Source organism: Pseudochaenichthys georgianus, unplaced genomic scaffold (genome assembly GCF_902827115.2).
Source record: "Pseudochaenichthys georgianus unplaced genomic scaffold, fPseGeo1.2 scaffold_896_arrow_ctg1, whole genome shotgun sequence".
Classification (NCBI taxonomy): domain Eukaryota; kingdom Metazoa; phylum Chordata; class Actinopteri; order Perciformes; family Channichthyidae; genus Pseudochaenichthys; species Pseudochaenichthys georgianus.
The window spans coordinates 37,076-59,442 of record NW_027263430.1 but is presented as its reverse complement, the minus strand read 5'-3'; the positions used below and the strand labels follow the sequence as shown (position 1 = coordinate 59,442).

General features: G+C 55.3%; 1 protein-coding gene and 1 pseudogene across 1 annotated transcript; both read left to right on the top strand.

Annotated features, from left to right (window-relative positions):
- Window positions 1-43: 43 nt before the first annotated feature.
- LOC117444699 (EMILIN-1-A-like) lies at window positions 44-16,014 on the top strand (the record flags this gene model as incomplete). The annotated part of the gene is made up of 13 exons (XM_071202773.1): window positions 44-1,321; window positions 1,789-1,911; window positions 2,006-2,178; window positions 7,843-8,738; window positions 8,931-9,104; window positions 9,183-10,523; window positions 10,597-10,903; window positions 11,264-11,521; window positions 11,625-11,873; window positions 14,000-14,191; window positions 14,339-14,446; window positions 14,585-14,719; window positions 15,224-16,014. Coding segments are annotated over 13 exons (5,569 nt in total), but the record flags the coding sequence as incomplete, so codon positions are not given.
- Window positions 15,626-22,367, top strand: part of LOC117444697 (EMILIN-1-A-like) — a 14,769-nt pseudogene continuing 8,027 nt past the window's right edge.

Genomic DNA, 22,367 nt, shown 5'->3' with positions numbered 1-22,367 from the left:
CTCACACAGGGGACACAGGGGGACACGCAGACGAGCTCAACAGGGACACGGGGGACACGCAGACGAGCTCACACGGGGGACACGCAGACGAGCTCACACGGGGGACACGCAGACGAGCTCACACGGGGACACAGGGGACACGCAGACGAGCTCACACAGGGGACACGCAGACGAGCTCACACAGGGGACACGCAGACGAGCTCACACAGGGGACACGCAGACGAGCTCACACAGGGGGACACGCAGACGAGCTCACACGGGGACACGCAGACGAGCTCACACAGGGGACACAGGGGACACGCAGACGAGCTCACACAGGGGACACGCAGACGAGCTCACACAGGGGACACGCAGACGAGCTCACACGGGGACACGCAGACGAGCTCACACGGGGGACACAGGGGACACGCAGACGAGCTCACACAGGGGACACGCAGACGAGCTCACACGGGGGACACGCAGACGAGCTCACACAGGGGACACAGGGGACACGCAGACGAGCTCACACGGGGACACGCAGACGAGCTCACACAGGGGACACGCAGACGAGCTCACACAGGGGACACGCAGACGAGCTCACACAGGGGACACGCAGACGAGCTCACACGGGGGACACAGGGGACACGCAGACGAGCTCACACAGGGGACACGCAGACGAGCTCACACGGGGGACACGCAGACGAGCTCACACAGGAGACACAGGGGACACGCAGACGAGCTCACACAGGGGACACGCAGACGAGCTCACACGGGGGACACGCAGACGTGCTCACACAGGAGACACAGGAGACACGCAGACGAGCTCACACAGGGACACGCAGACGAGCTCACACGGGGGACACGCAGACGAGCTCACACGGGGGACACAGGGGACACGCAGACGAGCTCACACAGGGGACACGCAGACGAGCTCACACGGGGGACACGCAGACGAGCTCACACAGGAGACACGCAGACGAGCTCACACGGGGGACACAGGGGACACGCAGACGAGCTCACACAGGGACACGCAGACGAGCTCACACGGGGGACACGCAGACGAGCTCACACGGGGGACACGCAGACGAGCTCACACGGGGGACATGCAGACGAGCTCACACGGGGGACACGCAGACGAGCTCACACGGGGGACACGCAGACGAGCTCACACGGGGGACACGCAGACGAGCTCACACGGGGGACACGCAGACGAGCTCACACGGGGGACACGCAGACGAGCTCACACGGGGGACACGCAGACGAGCTCACACGGGGGACACGCAGGGGAGCTCACACGGGGGACACGCAGGGGAGCTCACACAGGAGACAACGTGGACACGTGGCAGGAAGTGCTCTTTCAAAATAAAAGCCTCAGTTTACACATTTCATATTTCTAAAGACACAGTTTGTTCTGAAATATCTGCAGCATCATCTGATCCTGGAAACATCTGGAACACATCTGCACACGCTCAGTCTGACCTTAGCTCACCCGAGACATGGCTGTGTGTGTGTGTGTGTGTGTGTGTGTGTGTGTGTGTGTGTGTGTGTGTGTGTGTGTGTGTGTGTGTGTGTGTGTGTGTGTGTGTGTGTGTGTGTGTGTGTGTGTGTGTACTTTCACAGGCATCTTCTTCATCCTCTCCCTGCCCTCACACTACATGTGTTCAGAACTGCCCTCAGGAGACCTGTGGGTGTTTATGAAGCTGCAACATCACCCAGACACCTGATGGTGTGTGTGTGTGTGTGTGTGTGTGTGTGTGTGTGTGTGTGTGTGTGTGTGTGTGTGTGTGTGTGTGTGTGTGTGTGTACCAGGAACTGGTGTGCGTTCGTGGTGACGAAGACGGTGAGCTGTGTGGTGGAGGACGGAGTGGAGACCTACGTGAAGCCAGAGTATCATCCCTGTGGGTGGGGGGGGCAGTGCAGCAGGGCAGTGCTGTGAGTACACACACACACACACACACACACACACACACACACACACACGCACGCACGCACACACACAGATCCAGCATGTCTTCCCTCTTTGCAGGTACCGGACCTTCATGAGGCCGCGGTACAAAGTCGCCTACAAGATGGCCACGGCACTGGAGTGGAAGTGTTGCCATGGTTACAGCGGGTTGGACTGTGGCGAGGGTCCGGGATCAGGACCGTCACCGGGCGGGGGGGCGGGATCTAAATCCAGACCCACCGGAGGACACGCTGGTGAGGGCATCGCATAAGTCTAATGATTATCCACGTGTGTTCGTAGTATTGTATTAAAGGTCTCCCGTCATGAACGACGTGTTCTGGAGATTCAGGAGACGGGTCAGAAACAAACCTCTCTCTGAACGACGTGTTCTGGAGATTCAGGAGACTCTCCGCGGGTCAGAAACAAACCTCTCTCTGAACGACGTGTTCTGGAGATTCAGGAGACTCGCCGCGGGTCAGAAACAAACCTCTCTCTCTGAACGACGTGTTCTGGAGATTCAGGAGACTCGCCGCGGGTCAGAAACAAACCTCTCTCTGAACGACGTGTTCTGGAGATTCAGGAGACTCGCCGCGGGTCAGAAACAAACCTCTCTCTGAACGACGTGTTCTGGAGATTCAGGAGACTCGCCGCGGGTCAGAAACAAACCCTCTCTCTGAACGACGTGTTCTGGAGATTCAGGAGACTCTCCGCGGGTCAGAAACAAACCCTCTCTTTGAACGACGTGTTCTGGAGATTCAGGAGACGGGTCAGAAACAAACCTCTCTCTCTGAACGACGTGTTCTGGAGATTCAGGAGACTCTCCGCGGGTCAGAAACAAACCTCTCTCTGAACGACGTGTTCTGGAGATTCAGGAGACTCGCCGCGGGTCAGAAACAAACCCTCTCTCTGAACGACGTGTTCTGGAGATTCAGGAGACGGGTCAGAAACAAACCTCTCTCTGAACGACGTGTTCTGGAGATTCAGGAGACTCGCCGCGGGTCAGAAACAAACCTCTCTCTGAACGACGTGTTCTGGAGATTCAGGAGACTCGCCGCGGGTCAGAAACAAACCCTCTCTCTGAACGACGTGTTCTGGAGATTCAGGAGACTCGCGCGGGTCAGAAACAAACCTCTCTCTGAACGACGTGTTCTGGAGATTCAGGAGACTCGCCGCGGGTCAGAAACAAACCTCTCTCTCTGAACGACGTGTTCTGGAGATTCAGGAGACTCGCCGCGGGTCAGAAACAAACCTCTCTCTGAACGACGTGTTCTGGAGATTCAGGAGACTCGCCGCGGGTCAGAAACAAACCTCTCTCTGAACGACGTGTTCTGGAGATTCAGGAGACTCGCCGCGGGTCAGAAACAAACCTCTCTCTGAACGACGTGTTCTGGAGATTCAGGAGACTCGCCGCGGGTCAGAAACAAACCTCTCTCTGAACGACGTGTTCTGGAGATTCAGGAGACTCGCCGCGGGTCAGAAACAAACCCTCTCTCTGAACGACGTGTTCTGGAGATTCAGGAGACTCGCCGGGTCAGAAACAAACCTCTCTCTCTGAACGACGTGTTCTGGAGATTCAGGAGACTCGCCGCGGGTCAGAAACAAACCCTCTCTCTGAACGACGTGTTCTGGAGATTCAGGAGACGGGTCAGAAACAAACCTCTCTCTCTGAACGACGTGTTCTGGAGATTCAGGAGACTCTCCGCGGGTCAGAAACAAACCTCTCTCTGAACGACGTGTTCTGGAGATTCAGGAGACTCGCCGCGGGTCAGAAACAAACCCTCTCTCTGAACGACGTGTTCTGGAGATTCAGGAGACTCGCCGCGGGTCAGAAACAAACCTCTCTCTGAACGACGTGTTCTGGAGATTCAGGAGACTCGCCGCGGGTCAGAAACAAACCTCTCTCTGAACGACGTGTTCTGGAGATTCAGGAGACTCGCCGCGGGTCAGAAACAAACCTCTCTCTGAACGACGTGTTCTGGAGATTCAGGAGACTCGCCGCGGGTCAGAAACAAACCTCTCTCTGAACGACGTGTTCTGGAGATTCAGGAGACTCGCCGCGGGTCAGAAACAAACCTCTCTCTGAACGACGTGTTCTGGAGATTCAGGAGACTCGCCGCGGGTCAGAAACAAACCCTCTCTCTGAACGACGTGTTCTGGAGATTCAGGAGACTCGCCGCGGGTCAGAAACAAACCTCTCTCTGAACGACGTGTTCTGGAGATTCAGGAGACTCGCCGCGGGTCCGAAACAAACCTCTCTCTGAACGACGTGTTCTGGAGATTCAGGAGACTCGCCGCGGGTCAGAAACAAACCCTCTCTCTCTGAACGACGTGTTCTGGAGATTCAGGAGACTCGCCGCGGGTCAGAAACAAACCTCTCTCTGAACGACGTGTTCTGGAGATTCAGGAGACTCGCCGCGGGTCCGAAACAAACCTCTCTCTGAACGACGTGTTCTGGAGATTCAGGAGACTCGCCGCGGGTCAGAAACAAACCCTCTCTCTGAACGACCTGTTCTGGAGATTCAGGAGACTCGCCGCGGGTCAGAAACAAACCTCTCTCTGAACGACGTGTTCTGGAGATTCAGGAGACTCGCCGCGGGTCAGAAACAAACCTCTCTCTGAACGACCTGTTCTGGAGATTCAGGAGACTCGCCGCGGGTCAGAAACAAACCCTCTCTCTGACGACCTGTTCTGGAGATTCAGGAGACTCGCCGCGGGTCAGAAAACAAACCTCTCTCTGAACGACGTGTTCTGGAGATTCAGGAGACTCGCCGCGGGTCAGAAACAAACCCTCTCTCTGAACGACGTGTTCTGGAGATTCAGGAGACTCGCCGCGGGTCAGAAACAAACCCTCTCTCTGAACGACGTGTTCTGGAGATTCAGGAGACTCGCCGCGGGTCAGAAACAAACCTCTCTCTGAACGACGTGTTCTGGAGATTCAGGAGACTCGCCGCGGGTCAGAAACAAACCTCTCTCTGAACGACGTGTTCTGGTTTGTGTTCACATTAGCATCGCTAACACTCAGAGCTAACCTGTCACAAAAACACAAAAGTCCAAAACCTCAAGCAGGGTGGGTGGAGGGGGTCCGGAGGAGGGGACTCGGGCGGATGGCCCGGGGGCAAGGCAGAGTCCAAGGTGGGGGTCTCGGGCGGACGGCCCGGGGGCAAGGCAGAGTCCAAGGTGGGGCGAAGGCCAATCAGCTCCGGAGGACGAACAGGAACCGGAGCCGGTGGGACAGGCTTCGGCAGGATCCCCGACGGAAGAGGACCAGGAGTTGGCAGGACCTACGACGAGACCGGTGCTGGCGGGACCTCCAACTGAACAGGACCTAGGGCTGGCAGGACCCCCGGCAGAAGAGGACCAGGAGTTGGCAGGACCTCCGACGAGACCGGTGCTGGCGGGACATCCAACTGAACAGGACAAGGGGTTGGCAGATCCCCCGGCAGAAGACTTGACAGCGGGACCCCCAACGTGACTGGACATAGGGTTGGCAGGACCCCCGGCAGGAGAGTAGTCGGCGGGACCTCCAACGGCACAGGACCTAGGGCTGGCAGGACCCCCGGCAGAAGAGTCGTCGGCGAGACCCCCAACGGGACAGGACACAGGGTTGGCAGGACCCCCGGCAGGAGAGTAGTCGACGGGACCCCCAACGGGACAGGACATGGAGCTGGCAGGAACCCCAACGGAACCTCCAACAGCACAGGACATAGGGTTGGCAGGACCCCCGGCAGGAGAGTAGACAGCGGGACCTCCAACGAGACAGGACAAAGGGCCGGCAGGACCCCCGGCAGGAGAGTAGTCGGCGGGGCCTCCAACGGCACAGAACACAGGATTGGCAGGACCCCCGGCAGGAGAGCAGACGGCGGGACCTCCAACGAGACAGGACATGGGGTTGGCAGGACCCCCGGCAGAAGAGTAGTCTGCGGGACCTCCAACGGCACTTCAGTAGGGACTTGAGATGGGACTAGAGAAGGGACTAGGAAAGTGACCTGAGGAGGGACTAGGGAAGGGACTAGAGAAGGGACTACAGGAGAGACTAGAGGAGGGACCAGAGGAGGAACGAGAGAAGGAAACTCGAGAGGAGACTCGAGAGGGGAACTAGAGAGGGGACTCGAGGAGGGACTAGAGTTGGGACTAAAGGAGGGACAGCAGCCACGGAACCATGGCTGCTGGGGGCTGAACTGGTTCTGGAACCCTGGCCCTTTGGGCTCGTGCTGCCAACCTGGCCTTGCGACCCCTTCCTTTAGGAGCCGTTTGGAGGCTCCGTGGACCTCCAAAGGCCAGACGAGTACCAGCGAATGGCTCCTGGACAGTAGCAAACACTGGGTGAGAAGCAGGGGCTGACGCCAGACGGACCACCCCAATGCGTGTGGTATCAAAACAGGAGTTGGGAGACCTGGGTCTGTCAGGATCGGGAAAACAAATCGTGAGGTAATCCAAAAGCCTCTCGCATCTCGCTGCTGAACCCTGACCGCTCCTATCCATCGATCAGAGCAGGTAGCCAAAGAAAACGTAAAGTCCAATAACTCCTGCTCAAAAGGATCTGCTGGGCCCATATTGTTGGTCGGGTTGTAATGTTACGGCGTGTGAAGCAGGTAGGACCCAAATGCAGATTAACGTACAAATAATTCCTTTATTCCAAGGCTATATACACAGGCAGAACAGAACACTCCCCGAGGACAAGCCACATCACAAGACGAACCGACACTGAACACTGGGAGACAGGGGCATTTAAACACAGGGTAACTAGACACAGGTGGGACCAATCAGGGGCGGGGCTGACGCTGATGAGCACAGGAGACACACAAGGAGTGACAGGGGACACAATCAGGAAGTTAGACACACCAGGGAAACTAACGACATGGAGACACCGGGACAAGAGACCAGACAATACACCAGGAGGAACATACCCACAACCAGACATACACAACTACAGACGTGACAAATCATGAGAGTCCTGACAGATGCAGAGAATCCCCCGTGGAAAGACGCAGGAAATAAAAAGAGGAACTCACCTTGTAGTAAAGCTCACTGCTTGCCTGGCCATGCTCAAAAAGGGGCGGGGCCAGCAGCCACAGTCACAAAATCAGCGTTTCTCTAATGCCCCTTTTACACCAACGCGGTTCCAGGGCCGGTTCGGAGCTGGAGCTTGAAAAGCACCGTTTTTTCCTATTCACACCGCAGCGGAGCGGCCTCTTAGCTCCGCAATCCGGTTCGTTTCAAGCACCAAAAATGTGTCGGTCTAGAAAGCAAGCACCGCATACGTCACGCTTACGTCGGCGGCGGGGGCAGGGGCATCAGTTGTAATGTTATACCAAAGTAATTAATGCTGCCAAGCTGGGTATGTTGAGCTTGGCGCATGCAGAGGCTATCAACAGCTAGCTCTAACGCCGTCGAATAGGACGTATATTTACCTTCTTTCTCCTACGGAGTCGTCGCTGATGATGATTGTAAAGAACTTTTGAATGTAGCATGTAACGACTGTACAGTTGGAAGTAAAGTCGTCCCATTTCTTCCATTTCATTTAGACAGAGCAAAACGAGTAGCGCTTCAATACAATCGGTCGTTGTTGTTGTCGATGTTGTTGTTGTTGTTGTTGCTGTGAGGGGTTTCCGCACGGTTTGGCTTTATGAAGCAGGCACGCGAACGGTTACGTCATGACGCAAGCGATGACGCAATGACGCAGCACCAGTCGGGCTCTGAGCGGTGTGAACAGAGCGGGAGCTGAACCGAAGAACCGGTTCCGAACCAGCTCTAGCACGGAGCTAGAACGGGAAAGCCTTGGTGTGAAAGGGCGTCAGAGGCCGACACAGAGGGGTACGAGGGGGTTCTAAAATGCATGATGATGAACAGAAACAGAAACACATCAGGAAGCGTCGGGTACCAGCAGCCCATTAATGATCTACTTCCTGTTCTCTCAGGTCGGGTAGAGGATGAGAGGATGAGACAGCTCGAGGAGAGGGTCCAGAGTCTGAACAAAAACCTGCAGGACCTCCAGGCCAGCCTGAACACCGGAGGAGGTTCCTCTTCAGGAGGTCCTTCTTCAGGAGGTTCCTCTTCAGGAGGTCCTTCTTCAGGAGGTTCCTCTTCAGGAGGTTCCTCTTCAGGAGGTTCCTCTTCAGGAGGTTCCTCTTCAGGAGGTTCCTCTTCAGGAGGTTCCTCTTCAGGAGGTCCTTCTTCAGGAGGTTCCTCTTCAGGAGGTTCCTCTTCAGGAGGTTCCTCTTCAGGAGGTCCTTCTTCAGGAGGTTCCTCTTCAGGAGGTTCCTCTTCAGGAGGTTCCTCTTCAGGAGGTCCTTCTTCAGGAGGTCCTTCTTCAGGAGGTTCCTCTTCAGGAGGTCCTTCTTCAGGAGGTTCTTCTTCAGGAGGTCCTTCTTCAGGAGGTCCCTCTTCAGGAGGTCCTTCTTCAGGAGGTCCTTCTTCAGGAGGTTCCTCTTCAGGAGGTCCTTCTTCAGGAGGTTCCTCTTCAGGAGGTTCCTCTTCAGGAGGTCCTTCTTCAGGAGGTTCTTCTTCAGGAGGTCCTTCTTCAGGAGGTCCCTCTTCAGGAGGTCCTTCTTCAGGAGGTCCTTCTTCAGGAGGTCCTTCTTCAGGAGGTTCCTCTTCAGGAGGTCCTTCTTCAGGAGGTTCCTCTTCAGGAGGTTCCTCTTCAGGAGGTCCTTCTTCAGGAGGTTCCTCTTCAGGAGGTTCCTCTTCAGGAGGTCCTTCTTCAGGAGGTTCCTCTTCAGGCGGGAGGAACCCGGCGGATGCCGCTCAGCCGGAGATTAAAGAGACCATCCACAGCATCCAGACCAAACTGGACCAGCTGGACAACCGCACACAGGCGAGTCAGCCAGGCTCTTTATATTGGAAGCCATCACTGATTTAATACGATACGATAATACGATGTATTGCAGCTAATGAAGCAAAGACAGATCCACTTAATGGAGCTCAATCTTTAAAGAGGTCCTGCAGACGAGGAGCAGCAGAGAGGGCACTGTACTGGATCTGGTCTGAAGTGTGTTTGCTCCAACAGGCTCACGATAAAACACTGGTCAGCATCAACAACCACCTGGTGAACGGGAAGGGGGGCCAGCTGGAGGCCGGTCCGTCCGGAGGGGGTCTGAGCGGCTGGAAGATGGACTCCCTGAAAGCAGAGATCCTCCAGGAGCTGGAGAGGAGGGTTTCGCTGTCCTGCTCCTCCTGTCAGGTACCAGTCCTCCGTTAAGGGGCCGTCCGTCCAGTCCCAATGAAACCTTCAAATCAAACCATGAACCCTGTTTTTCAGGCCGGTGTGGAGGATCTGCGCCGACAGCAGAGGGAGGGCCGCGAGCGCATCGCAGCTCTGGAGAAGAAGCTCAGTGACACGGACTCTCGGTACCGCCAGAACCTGGACGGGCTGCAACGCGAAGTGGTGCGACTGCGGGGGTGCTGCGACACCGTGAACCACCTCCGAGACCGGGTCTCTGACGCTGAGCGGAAGATCAGTTCGGCCTCCGAGAACCTGGACCTTCTCCAGACCAGGCTGGACAAGGACCTCAGCAGGGGGGGAGGCAACACTGTGGACGGCGGAAGCAGAGGATCAGGGGGCGGCGGGGGATCAGGGGTTGGGGACCGGGGGGTAGTTGTGACGGAGGGTCGACTGGACCACCGGCTGAAGGACCTGGAGCGGCGGGTCAACAGCACCGTGCAGAGGACTGATAACCTGGACAACCACCTGAAGGAATACTTCCACAGAGAACTCGGAGACCTGAGGACCGTGTTCCTGGACCGGTTTGATGACCAGGCCTTCAGGGTCTCAGACGTGGAGCTGGATGTGGGGCTGCTGAAGGACCAGCTGAGCCACCAAGACCAGAGGCTGAGGAACCTGGAGAACATCATGAACACCACGACCCGGAGGCTGGAGGACTGCAGCTGTGGAGAATCTAGAGGAGGAGGAGGATCTAAAGGAGGTGGATCCACAGGAGAAGGATCCACAGGAGGAGGAGGATCCACAGGAGGAGGATCTACAGGAGGAGGATCCACAGGAGGTGGGTCCACAGGAGGTGGATCCACAGGAGAAGGATCCACAGGAGGAGGAGGATCCACAGGAGAAGGATCCACAGGAGGAGGATCCACAGGAGGTGGGTCCACAGGAGGTGGATCTGAAGGAGGAGGATCCACAGGAGGAGGATCCACGGGAGGAGGATCCACGGGAGGAGGATCCACGGGAGGAGGATCCACGGGAGGAGGATCCACGGGAGGAGGATCCACGGGAGGAGGATCCACAGGAGGAGGATCCACGGGAGGAGGATCCACGGGAGGAGGATCCACAGGAGGAGGATCTACAGGAGGAGGACTATCTGGGACAGGAGGAGGATCTACAGGAGGAGGACTATCTGGGACAGGAGGAGGATCCACGGGAGGTGGATCCACGGGAGGAGGATCCACGGGAGGAGGATCCACGGGAGGAGGATCCACGGGAGGAGGATCCACGGGAGAAGGATCCACGGGAGGAGGATCCACGGGAGGAGGTAGGACCACAGAGAAGTCTTTGGAGTGGAGAGTCGTCGCCAACGAGGATCAGATCCGACACTTCAACACAGAGCTCAAAGACCTGTCGGTGTCCGGAGACTCTCTGCAGAACAAGGTGAGGTCACGAGTCCGATGGTGGTCTCTCCGTATGCTGTCGCTGTGATGATCATAACGTTTTCCCTCCCGAGGTGGTGGACCTGACCCACGATGTGCATCAGATCAAGGCTCTGACCGGGGACCACGGCGAGAACTTCCACCGCATCGTGACGGAGGTGGAGATGCTGGGCCACGACTGCGTGCTGTGCGGGAAGGTGGAGGATGAGCTGCGACGACTGAAGAACCACTCCCAGGATGCACTGGGGCTTATGCAGATCCACATCAACAGACTGCAGACCCGGCTGGACTCCCGCAGAGAAGGATGCTCCCAGATGTGTTCACAACTGGAGGACGATGTCCGGATGCTGCGGGACGACGTCAGGAGGTGCAGCTGTCCGGGTACGACCACAGGTCAGCCAATCACATGAGAGCTCTTTGAACCCCAAAGTTACTCTTGCTTTGTTTACAAAGACGGTTTCAGAACCGAATACATACATTCGTATTAATGCCCAAAGCTCAGAACCCCTCCTCATGTAGAGAGGCTTTACATCATGTATACCACGCCCGATCCCATATCGCAACGAGTCCCAGAAGGCTTGCATTGATCGGCTGTGAGGAAACCAGTAGTAGTTTTCAGAACTCGATACAAACTGTTGGTTCTCGGTTATTTCGGTGGCTAGGACACATATTCAGGTGCTTTTCATATCTCTGAACATTTCCTCAAAATATGAGTTTATTGTCAAACTACACTCCCAAAAGGTGGTGGTTCTGGTGGTTCCGGAGGTTCTGGTGGTTCTGGAGGTTCTGGAGGTTCTGGTGGCTCCATCAGACCCGGGTTGAGTGCTGAGAAGCCTTTAGATGGCCACAGTGTGATCGGCGGCTCGGTCAACAACAACCAGCTGAAGACGCTGCAGGCGGAGCTGACGGAGGCCGTCCTGACCTTCCGCTCCATCAACGACTCCCTGAAGGGGCTCCAGCACACGGTGCAGAAGCACGGCAGCGTCCTCACAGACCTCGGTGAGTCTGGGGACGCCCGCTCCATACAGTTCTCTGTCTGCGTTTTTAATTTCTGTTTTACTTTTATGTCTGCACCTTGCACCTGACTCTGATCCTCCGACAGGAAACACAAAGGACAAGATCATCTCCGAGCTGGACAAGATCCAGCAGGAGGTGAGGGAGCACATCGAGGAGAGCCAGGTCCGCCTGCAGGGGGCGGAGCAGGACGTGCGGCGGGTCGACAGCACCCTGCTGGTGGAACTGGGGGACTGCAGGAGGTCCGGAGACGGGCTGGAGAAGAGGCTGTCCAAGCTGGAGGGCGTCTGCAGCCGGCTGGACGGCGTCTCCATGTCCATCCTCAACATCAAGGAAGGTGCGTAATCCGATCTTCTACATCCTTTAGCCTACGTCCCGCGTGTTGCCGTGTCCCGCGTGTTAACGTGTCCCGCGTGTTGCCGTGTCCCGCGTGTTGACGTGTCCCGCGTGTTGACGTGTCCCGTGTCCTTGTTGTGACGTGTCGTGTCTCGTGTGTTGACGTGTCGTGTCTCGTGTGTTGACGTGTCCCGTGTGTTGACGTGTCCCGCGTGTTGCCGTGTCCCGCGTGTTGACGTGTCCCGCGTGTTGACGTGTCCCGTGTCCTTGTTGTGACGTGTCGTGTCTCGTGTGTTGACGTGTCGTGTCTCGTGTGTTGACGTGTCCCGTGTGTTGACGTGTCCCGCGTGTTGACGTGTCCCGTGTCCTTGTTGTGACGTGTCGTGTCCCGTGTGTTGACGTGTCGTGTCTCGTGTGTTGACGTGTCCCGTGTCCTTGTTGTGACGTGTCGTGTCCCGTGTGTTGACGTGTCGTGTCCCGTGTGTTGACGTGTCGTGTCTCGTGTGTTGACGTGTCGTGTCCCGTGTGTTGACGTGTCGTGTCTCGTGTGTTGACGTGTCGTGTCCCGTGTGTTGACGTGTCGTGTCCCGTGTGTTGACGTGTCGTGTCCCGTGTGTTGACGTGTCGTGTCCCTTGTTGTGACGTGTCGTGTCCCGTGTGTTGACGTGTCGTGTCCCGTGTGTTGACGTGTCGTGTCCCGTGTGTTGACGTGTCGTGTCCCTTGTTGTGACGTGTCGTGTCTCGTGTGTTGACGTGTCGTGTCCCGTGTGTTGACGTGTCGTGTCCCTTGTTGTGACGTGTCGTGTCCCGTGTGTTGACGTGTCGTGTCTCGTGTGTTGACGTGTCGTGTCTCGTGTGTTGACGTGTCGTGTCTCGTGTGTTGACGTGTCGTGTCCGTGTGTTGACGTGTCGTGTCTCGTGTGTTGACGTGTCGTGTCCCGTGTGTTGACGTGTCGTGTCTCGTGTGTTGACGTGTCGTGTCCCGTGTGTTGACGTGTCGTGTCTCGTGTGTTGACGTGTCGTGTCTCGTGTGTTGACGTGTCGTGTCCCGTGTGTTGACGTGTCGTGTCCCGTGTGTTGACGTGTCGTGTCTCGTGTGTTGATGTGTCGTGTCTCGTGTGTTGACGTGTCGTGTCCCGTGTGTTGACGTGTCGTGTCTCGTGTGTTGACGTGTCGTGTCTCGTGTGTTGACGTGTCGTGTCTCGTGTGTTGACGTGTCGTGTCTCGTGTGTTGACGTGTCGTGTCTCGTGTGTTGACGTGTCGTGTCTCGTGTGTTGACGTGTCGTGTCCCGTGTGTTGACGTGTCGTGTCCCGTGTGTTGACGTGTCGTGTCCCGTGTGTTGACGTGTCGTGTCCCGTGTGTTGACGTGTCGTGTCCCGTGTGTTGACGTGTCGTGTCCCGTGTGTTGACGTGTCGTGTCTCGTGTGTTGACGTGTCGTGTCCCGTGTGTTGACGTGTCGTGTCTCGTGTGTTGACGTGTCGTGTCCCGTGTGTTGACGTGTCGTGTCTCGTGTGTTGACGTGTCGTGTCTCGTGTGTTGACGTGTCGTGTCCCGTGTGTTGACGTGTCGTGTCCCGTGTGTTGACGTGTCGTGTCTCGTGTGTTGACGTGTCGTGTCCCTTGTTGTGACGTGTCGTGTCCCGTGTGTTGACGTGTCGTGTCCCGTGTGTTGACGTGTCGTGTCCCGTGTGTTGACGTGTCGTGTCCCGTGTGTTGACGTGTCGTGTCTCGTGTGTTGACGTGTCGTGTCCCGTGTGTTGACGTGTCGTGTCCCGTGTGTTGACGTGTCGTGTCTCGTGTGTTGACGTGTCGTGTCCCGTGTGTTGACGTGTCGTGTCTCGTGTGTTGACGTGTCGTGTCTCGTGTGTTGACGTGTCGTGTCCCGTGTGTTGACGTGTCGTGTCCGTGTGTTGACGTGTCGTGTCTCGTGTGTTGACGTGTCGTGTCTCGTGTGTTGACGTGTCGTGTCCCGTGTTGTGACGTGTCGTGTCCCGTGTGTTGACGTGTCGTGTCTCGTGTGTTGACGTGTCGTGTCCCGTGTGTTGACGTGTCGTGTCTCGTGTGTTGACGTGTCGTGTCCCTTGTTGTGACGTGTTGTTCCTCTTGTTTCCCGTGTTGCGTTCAGGTCTGAACCGACATGTCTCCAGCTTGTGGACGTGTGTTTCCGGTCTGAATGAGTCGGTGGTCCATCACGGAGGAGTCTTGGACTACATTCAGAAGAACCAGGAGGATGTCTACAGCAGGATGAAGAACCTGAACTCGAGCGTGAACCAGGTCTTCCAGGAGATGCAGACCTCCTCGGAGCGAGACCTGAACAGTGAGCGTGTGTTTCTGTGCTTCTCTCTGTGGGTTACTGCAGCTGCGTCCCGATGACCTTCAGTTACTGAAGGAACCGACAGGAACATCTTACAGAGAACCTCCAATGAGACACCAGTTTTTAATCAACAGTTCATATCATCCACAGGCCTGCCAGGACCCCCAGGACCCTCCGGAGAGAGAGGCTTTAACGGGCTGCCGGGTCCCCGAGGGCCTCTGGGACCTCCAGGACGACCTGGAGAGACAGGGTCTCATGGTAGACCAGACATGTTATAGAAATATACTTTATATGTCCTGTTGTTGGCAGGTTCTCTGTGTGCTAACATCATTAGCAACAGCAGTAACCATGGAAACAGAATCATCTGTAACCTTGATGTGTTTCCCGTTTGTTCAGGACGTCCCGGAGGTGACGCTCACGTTCCCAGACTGGCGTTCTCCGCTGCTCTTACGGTTCCCATGGAGCGAGCCGGAACCATCGTCTTTGATAAGACCTTTGTCAACGAAGGAGATTTCTACGACCCGAAGACAGGTACACATGACCCGGCAGGTTCTGCTGCAGGTTCTGCTGCAGGTTCTCCCGCTGAACGCGATCACTGTTTCTCCACACACTGTAGTCTGACTCCGTGCTGGAACACTTCCTTGAGAGGAATGCATCCTTCCAGGTTCACTCAGTTGGGGCAGGACTAGGGTTGGGTACCGAGAACCGGTTCCGAACCGGAACCGGTTCTCGGTACCCAACCCTAGGCAGGACCACAGAATCATTCCCTCCAGCACGTATCCGTTTGATTCTCTCCCGATGTTTGGTCACCAAGTGTGCTCCCTCACACACCTGCTCCAAGGCTGCAGGAACGATGGCTGTGCCTAGTGACTAGTTATCACATGCAGGGTGTTACTGGAGTCCAGAGATCACTATGATGGATCTCTTTGAGAAACAGCTCGACTTGAGAGCGCTTTTTAACTTCAGTTAGAAACTCGTATCGATAAAAATCACTTTGAATTCACCATTATGTGTTCTGTGTGCCCCCCCCCCCAGGTGTGTTCACGGCCCCCGTAGACGGACACTACTTCTTCAGCGCCGTCCTGACGGGTTATAAGAACGAGAAGATCGAGGCGGTTCTGTCCAAGTCCAACTACGGCATGGCCCGGGTGGACTCGGGAGGCTACCAGCCCGAAGGCCTGGAGAACAACCCGGTGGCCGAGACCAGAACCCCCCCCGGGTCGCTGGCCGTGTTCAGCCTCATCCTGCCGCTGCAGAGCCAGGACACGGTGTGCGTGGACCTGGTGACGGGGCGGCTGGCCCACTCTGCGGAGCCGCTCACTGTCTTCAGCGGCTCCCTGCTGTACGAGGACCTCGACCCGGACCGCTGATCCGGACCTCGATCCGGACCGCTGATGAACTTCTGAGGATGATGAGGAGGGGGGGAGGGGGGGGCTGATGAACTCTGTAGGAGGAGGAGGAGGAGGAGGAGGAGGACAGAAAGACGCCCCTCCCCCCGACCACGCTGTCGTACTCGAGGGGCTCTTCATTCCAGTTTGAAGTGCTCTTCCACAGAATATACTCAAGTATTACGAAGTACTGCGAAGTACTACGAAGTATTACGAAGTACTGCAGTACCTGATGAAGTGAGACACCTGCAGCAATGTCACAGTTTTAAACTGACAGATATTTAATCTGCCGGTAAGAACTGGTTATTATGAATGATGTATTTTATCTCAGTTACTGAAGGACAGATATTTAAAGCGCACGTACTTAAGAAACTTTATTCTGATACACGTCACTCTGTACGATTAATATCTCACTGTCATTAAACACGCGTGAACCACGTCTGTTTCATTCGTCTTCTTTCCCGCAGGTCTGGTGGTCAGCTTAATATTATATATATATGTATATATATGTGTGTACTTATACAACCCCAGACACTGGTCCAGTCAACAGGAAGCTGCTCAGAGGGGACACAGTCAGTGTCTCCTGAATGTCTTCGGGCCATCTGGTCCGGCAGAGTCCAGCGTCTCCCTTCACTCTGTCCTCACACGGCTGCCTCGCCCTCATCACAACACGTACACATCACCGGGACACAACCCGGTTCTGGTTTCACACACACCGGGTTCTGCTTTCACACACACCGGGTTCTGGTTTCACACACACCGGGTTCTGCTTTCACACACACCGGGTTCTGGTTTCACACACACCGGGTTCTGGTTTCACACACACCGGGTTCTGGTTTCACACACACCGGGTTCTGCTTTCACACACACCGGGTTCTGGTTTCACACACACCGGGTTCTGGTTTCACACACACCGGGTTCTGCTTTCACGCACACCGGGTTCTGCTTTCACACACACCGGGTTCTGCTTTCACACACACCGGGTTCTGCTTTCACACACACCGGGTTCTGGTTTCACACACACCGGGTTCTGCTTTCACACACACCGGGTTCTGCTTTCACACACACCGGGTTCTGCTTTCACACACACCGGGTTCTGGTTTCACACACACCGGGTTCTGGATTCACACACACCGGGTTCTGGTTTCACACACACCGGGTTCTGGTTTCACACACACCGGGTTCTGCTTTCACACACACCGGGTTCTGCTTTCACACACACCGGGTTCTGGTTTCACACACACCGGGTTCTGGTTTCACACACACCGGGTTCTGGTTTCACACACACCGGGTTCTGGTTTCACACACACAGGGTTCTGGTTTCACACACACCGGGTTCTGCTTTCACACACACCGGGTTCTGGTTTCACACACACCGGGTTCTGGTTTCACACACACCGGGTTCTAAACACCGGGTTCTGCTTTCACACACACCGGGTTCTGGTTTCACACACACCGGGTTCTGCTTTCACACACACCGGGTTCTGGTTTCACACACACCGGGTTCTGCTTTCACACACACAGGGTTCTGGTTTCACACACACCGGGTTCTGCTTTCACACACACACCGGGTTCTGCTTTCACACACACACCGGGTTCTGCTTTCACACACACCGGGTTCTGCTTTCACACACACACCGGGTTCTGCTTTCACACACACCAGGTTCTGGTTTCACACACACCGGGTTCTGCTTTCACACACACCGGGTTCTGCTTTCACACACACACCGGGTTCTGCTTTCACACACACCGGGTTTCTGCTTTCACACACACCGGGTTCTGCTTTCACACACACCGGGTTCTGGTTTCACACACACCGGGTTCTGGTTTCACACACACCGGGTTCTGCTTTCACACACACCGGGTTCTGGTTTCACACACACCGGGTTCTGCTTTCACACACACCGGGTTCTGGTTTCACACACACCGGGTTCTGCTTTCACACACACCGGGTTCTGGTTTCACACACACCGGGTTCTGGTTTCACACACACACCGGGTTCTGGTTTCACACACACCGGGTTCTGCTTTCACACACACCGGGTTCTGGTTTCACACACACCGGGTTCTGCTTTCACACACACCGGGTTCTGGTTTCACACACACCGGGTTCTGCTTTCACACACACCGGGTTCTGCTTTCACACACACACCGGGTTCTGGTTTCACACACACCGGGTTCTGCTTTCACACACACCGGGTTCTGGTTTCACACACACCGGGTTCTGCTTTCACACACACCGGGTTCTGGTTTCAAACACACCGGGTTCTGCTTTCACACACACCGGGTTCTGGTTTCACACACACCGGGTTCTGGTTTCACACACACACCGGGTTCTGGTTTCACACACACCGGGTTCTGGTTTCACACACACCGGGTTCTGCTTTCACACACCGGGTTCTGGTTTCACACACACCGGGTTCTGGTTTCACACACACCGGGTTCTGGTTTCACACACACCGGGTTCTGCTTTCACACACACCGGGTTCTGGTTTCACACACACACCGGGTTCTGGTTTCACACACACACCGGGTTCTGGTTTCACACACACACCGGGTTCTGCTTTCACACACACCGGGTTCTGGTTTCACACACACCGGGTTCTGGTTCAGGGTCACACAATAAAGACAGTGATCGAGTTTGTAAACAGGAAGGAACTTCATTTATTGATCATTAACAATCAGATTGTATATTTTCATAGATAAACATCTCTTTAATTATCTGACGAGGAATATTCATTAGTGTAGTGGCAACGTGTTTTCATGGCTTCATATTAACCCTGACAGTGAGCCTGCAGACAAAGAGCAGGGACAAAACCCCCCCACATCATATTAACCCTGACAGTGAGCCTGCAGACAAAAGAGCAGGGACAAACCCCCCACATCATATTAACCCTGACAGTGAGCCTGCAGACAAAGCGCAGGGACAAACCCCCCCCACATCATATTAACCCTGACAGTGACCTGCATACAAATAGCAGGGACAAACCCCCCACATCATATTAACCCTGACAGTGAGCCTGCAGACAAAGGCGCAGGGACAAACCCCCACCCCACAATCATATTAAGCCCTGACAGTGAGCCTGCAGGACAAAGCGGCAGGGACAAACCCCCCCACATCCTATTTAACCCTTGACAGTGGAGCCTGCAGACAAAGCGCAGGGACAAACCCCCCCACAATCATATTGAACCCGGAAGTGAGCCTGCAGACAAAGCAGCAGGGACAAACCCCCCCACAATCCATATTAATCGCCTGACAGGTGAGCCTGCAGACAAAGCGCAGGGACAAAACCCCCCCCACTCATATTAACCTGACAGTGAGCCTGCAGACAAAGCGCAGGGGGACAAACCCCCCCACATCATATTAACCCTGACATGTGAGGCCTGCAGACAAAGCGCAGGGACACAACCCCAAACCCCCCCACAATCATATTAACCCTGACAGTTGAGCCCTGCAGACAAAGCGCAGGGGACAAACCCCAACCCCCACAGTCAAATTAACCCCTGACAGTGAGCCTGCCAGACAAAGGCGCAGGGACAAATCCCCCCCCTCCCCACACCTCATATTAAACGCCTGACAGTGAGACCTGCAGGACAAAGAGCAGGGACAAAACCCCCCCCACAGTCATATTAACCCTGACAGGAGCCTGCAGACAAAGCGCAGGTGACAAAACCCCCCCACATCATATTAACCCTGACAGTGAGCCTGCCAAAGCGCAGGGACAAACCCCCCCACATCATATTAACCCTGACAGTGAGCCTGCAACAAAGCGCAGGGACAAACCCCCCACATCATATTAACCCTGACAGTGAGCCTGCAGACAAAGCGCAGGACAAAACCCCAACCACATCATATTAACCCTGACAGTGAGCCTGCAGACAAAGCGCAGGGACAAACCCCCCCACATATTTACACCCTGAGCAGTGAGCCTGCAGACAAAGCGCAGGACAAAACCCCCCCCCCACATCATATTAACCCTGACAGTGAGCCTGCAGACAAGCGCAGGACAAACCCCCCCCCCACTCATATTACCCTGACAGTGAGCCTGCAGACAAAGCGCAGGACAACCCCCCCACATCATATTAACCCTGACAGTGAGCCTGCAGACAAGAGCAGGGACAAAACCCCCCACATCATATTAACCCTGACGTGAGCCTGCAGACAAAGCGCAGGAAAAACCCCCCCCACATCATATTAACCCTGACAGTGAGCCTGCAGACAAAGCGCAGGGACAAACCCCCCCACATCATATTAACCCTGACAGTGAGCCTGCAGACATCATATTTACGTCTTAGATTCAGTGTTTGTGATCGGGATGGTGTGTAAACAGGAAGTGATGTCCCGGTGTAAACAGGAATTGATGTCACTGCTTGACTCGCAGGAAGCGCTGTGATTTCTGCCTCTTCATGCTGTGCTGCCGCTGCCTCACCTGAGCCTCGGAGATCACAGTCTGCAGCTTCTGTTACCACCGCGGCAACACAACACACACACACACACACACACACACACACACACACACCAACACACACACACACACACACACCCCACACACACACACACACAACCACACACAATACACACATCACACACACACACACACACCCACACACCACACACCACACACACACACTTTATTCATCAGTATATCAGTGTTATGAATGGTCACAGGTGTGTTGATGTTACCTGAGCGCTGTCAAGTCTCTGAGTTTTGGAGACACCTCACCCGGCTGACTGTCTCTCTGGAACCCCCTTTCTGATCCTGAGGGACGGACAGGTGAGAGACAGACAGGATGAGAACAGACAGGTGAGACAGACAGGTGAGACAGACAGACAGGTGAGAGACAGACAGGTGAGAGACAGACAGGAGAGACAGACAGGTGAGACAGAGACAGACACGGACAGACAGACAGACAGAGATAGAGACGACAGAGAGAGAGACGACAGAGGAGAACGGACAGACACAGACACACAGACACAACAGACACCAGACAGACAGAGAGACGGACATACGGACAGACAGACAGAGATAGAGACGGCAGAGATAGAGACGACAGAGATAGAGAGACGACAGAGATAGAGACAGACAGACGGACAGACAGACAGACGACACACAGACAGACATACAAGACGAGATAGAGCAGACAGACGGACAGACAGACAGATATAGAGACAGACAGACAGATAGAGACAGACAGACGGACAGACAGACAGACGACCACAGACAGACAGACAAGACAGATAGAGACAGACAGACGGACAGACCGACGAGATAGAGACAGACAGACGGACAGACAGACAGAGAGACAAGACAGAGATAGAGACAGACAGCGGACAGACAACAGAGATAGAGACAGACAGACAGACAGACAGACAAGACAGATATAGAGACAGACAGACGACAGACTACAGAGATAAGACAGACAGACGGACAGACAGACAGACGGACAGACAACAGAGATAGAGACAGACAGACGGACAGACAGACAGAGATAGAGACGACACAGACAGACAGACACATACAGAGATTAGAGACAGAAGACGACAGACGACGACCGATAGAGACGACAGACGGACAGACGACAGACGGACAGACAGACAGAGATAGAGACAGACAGACGGACAGACAGACAGAGATAGAGACAGCAGCGACCGACAGCACAGAGATAGAGACAGACAGGTACCTTCAGTAGATGTTGAGCTGTGTTCCCTCTAAAGATGGCGGTCTGTAGAAGTTTTCAAACAGACCTCCCACTCTCTGTTAAAGTGACCCAGGAAGTCAACCTGCTTCACACACCGCACACCCTCCTACACACAACAACAACAACAAGACACAAACATAACAACAACACACCACAATAATAAGAACAACAACAACAACGTAGCCCAATAACACATTTAATTATTAAGGTTCCCTGGCCTGTAAAACGTGCGATGCGCCCTGGAGGTATCAGACTATTTAAAACATGTATACCCAGGATTCAATCACTTTCCTGGCTTGCAAGTGCTGTGAAGCAGCCTGTGCTCTGGGTGGGAGAGCCATGTGCTGCAAGGAGCTCTCTGGTGCTCTGTGGGGTCTCACAGCCCACTTCTCTCTGGGTGCTCTCTCCCTGTATTCACAGCCCAATTCTCTCTGCTGCTCTCTCCCGTATTCAGCCTGCTTCTCTCTGGCTGCTCTCTCCCTGTATTCACAGCCCGCTTCTCTCTGGCTGCTCTCTCCCTGTATTCACAGCCCGCTTCTCTCTGGCTGCTCTCTCCCTGTATTCAGCCCGCTTCTCTCTGGCTGCTCTCTCCCTGTATTCACAGCCTGCTTCTCTCTGGCTGCTCTCTCCCTGTACTCACAGCCCACTTCTCTCTGGTGCTCTCTGTGGGTCTCACAGCCCACTTCTCTCTGGCTGCTCTCTCCCTGTATTCACAGCCCGCTTCTCTCTGGGTGCTCTCTGTGGTCTCACAGCCCACTTCTCTCTGGGTGCCCACTTCTTCTCTCTGGTGCTCTCTCCCTGTATACACAGCCTGCTTCTCTCTGGGTGCTCTCTCCCTGTATTCACAGACCGCTTCTCTCTGGGTGCTCTCTCCCTGTATTTACAGCCCGGTTCTCTCTGGCTGCTCTCTCCCTGTATTCACAGCCCGCTTCTCTCTGGGTGCTCTCTCCCTGTATTCACAGCCCGCTTCCTCTCTGGGTGCTCTCGCCCTGTATTCACAGCCTGCTTCTCTCTGGCTGCTCTCTCCCTTATTCACAGCCGCTTCTCTCTGGCTGCTCTCTCCCTGTATTCACAGCCCGCTTCTCTCTGGTG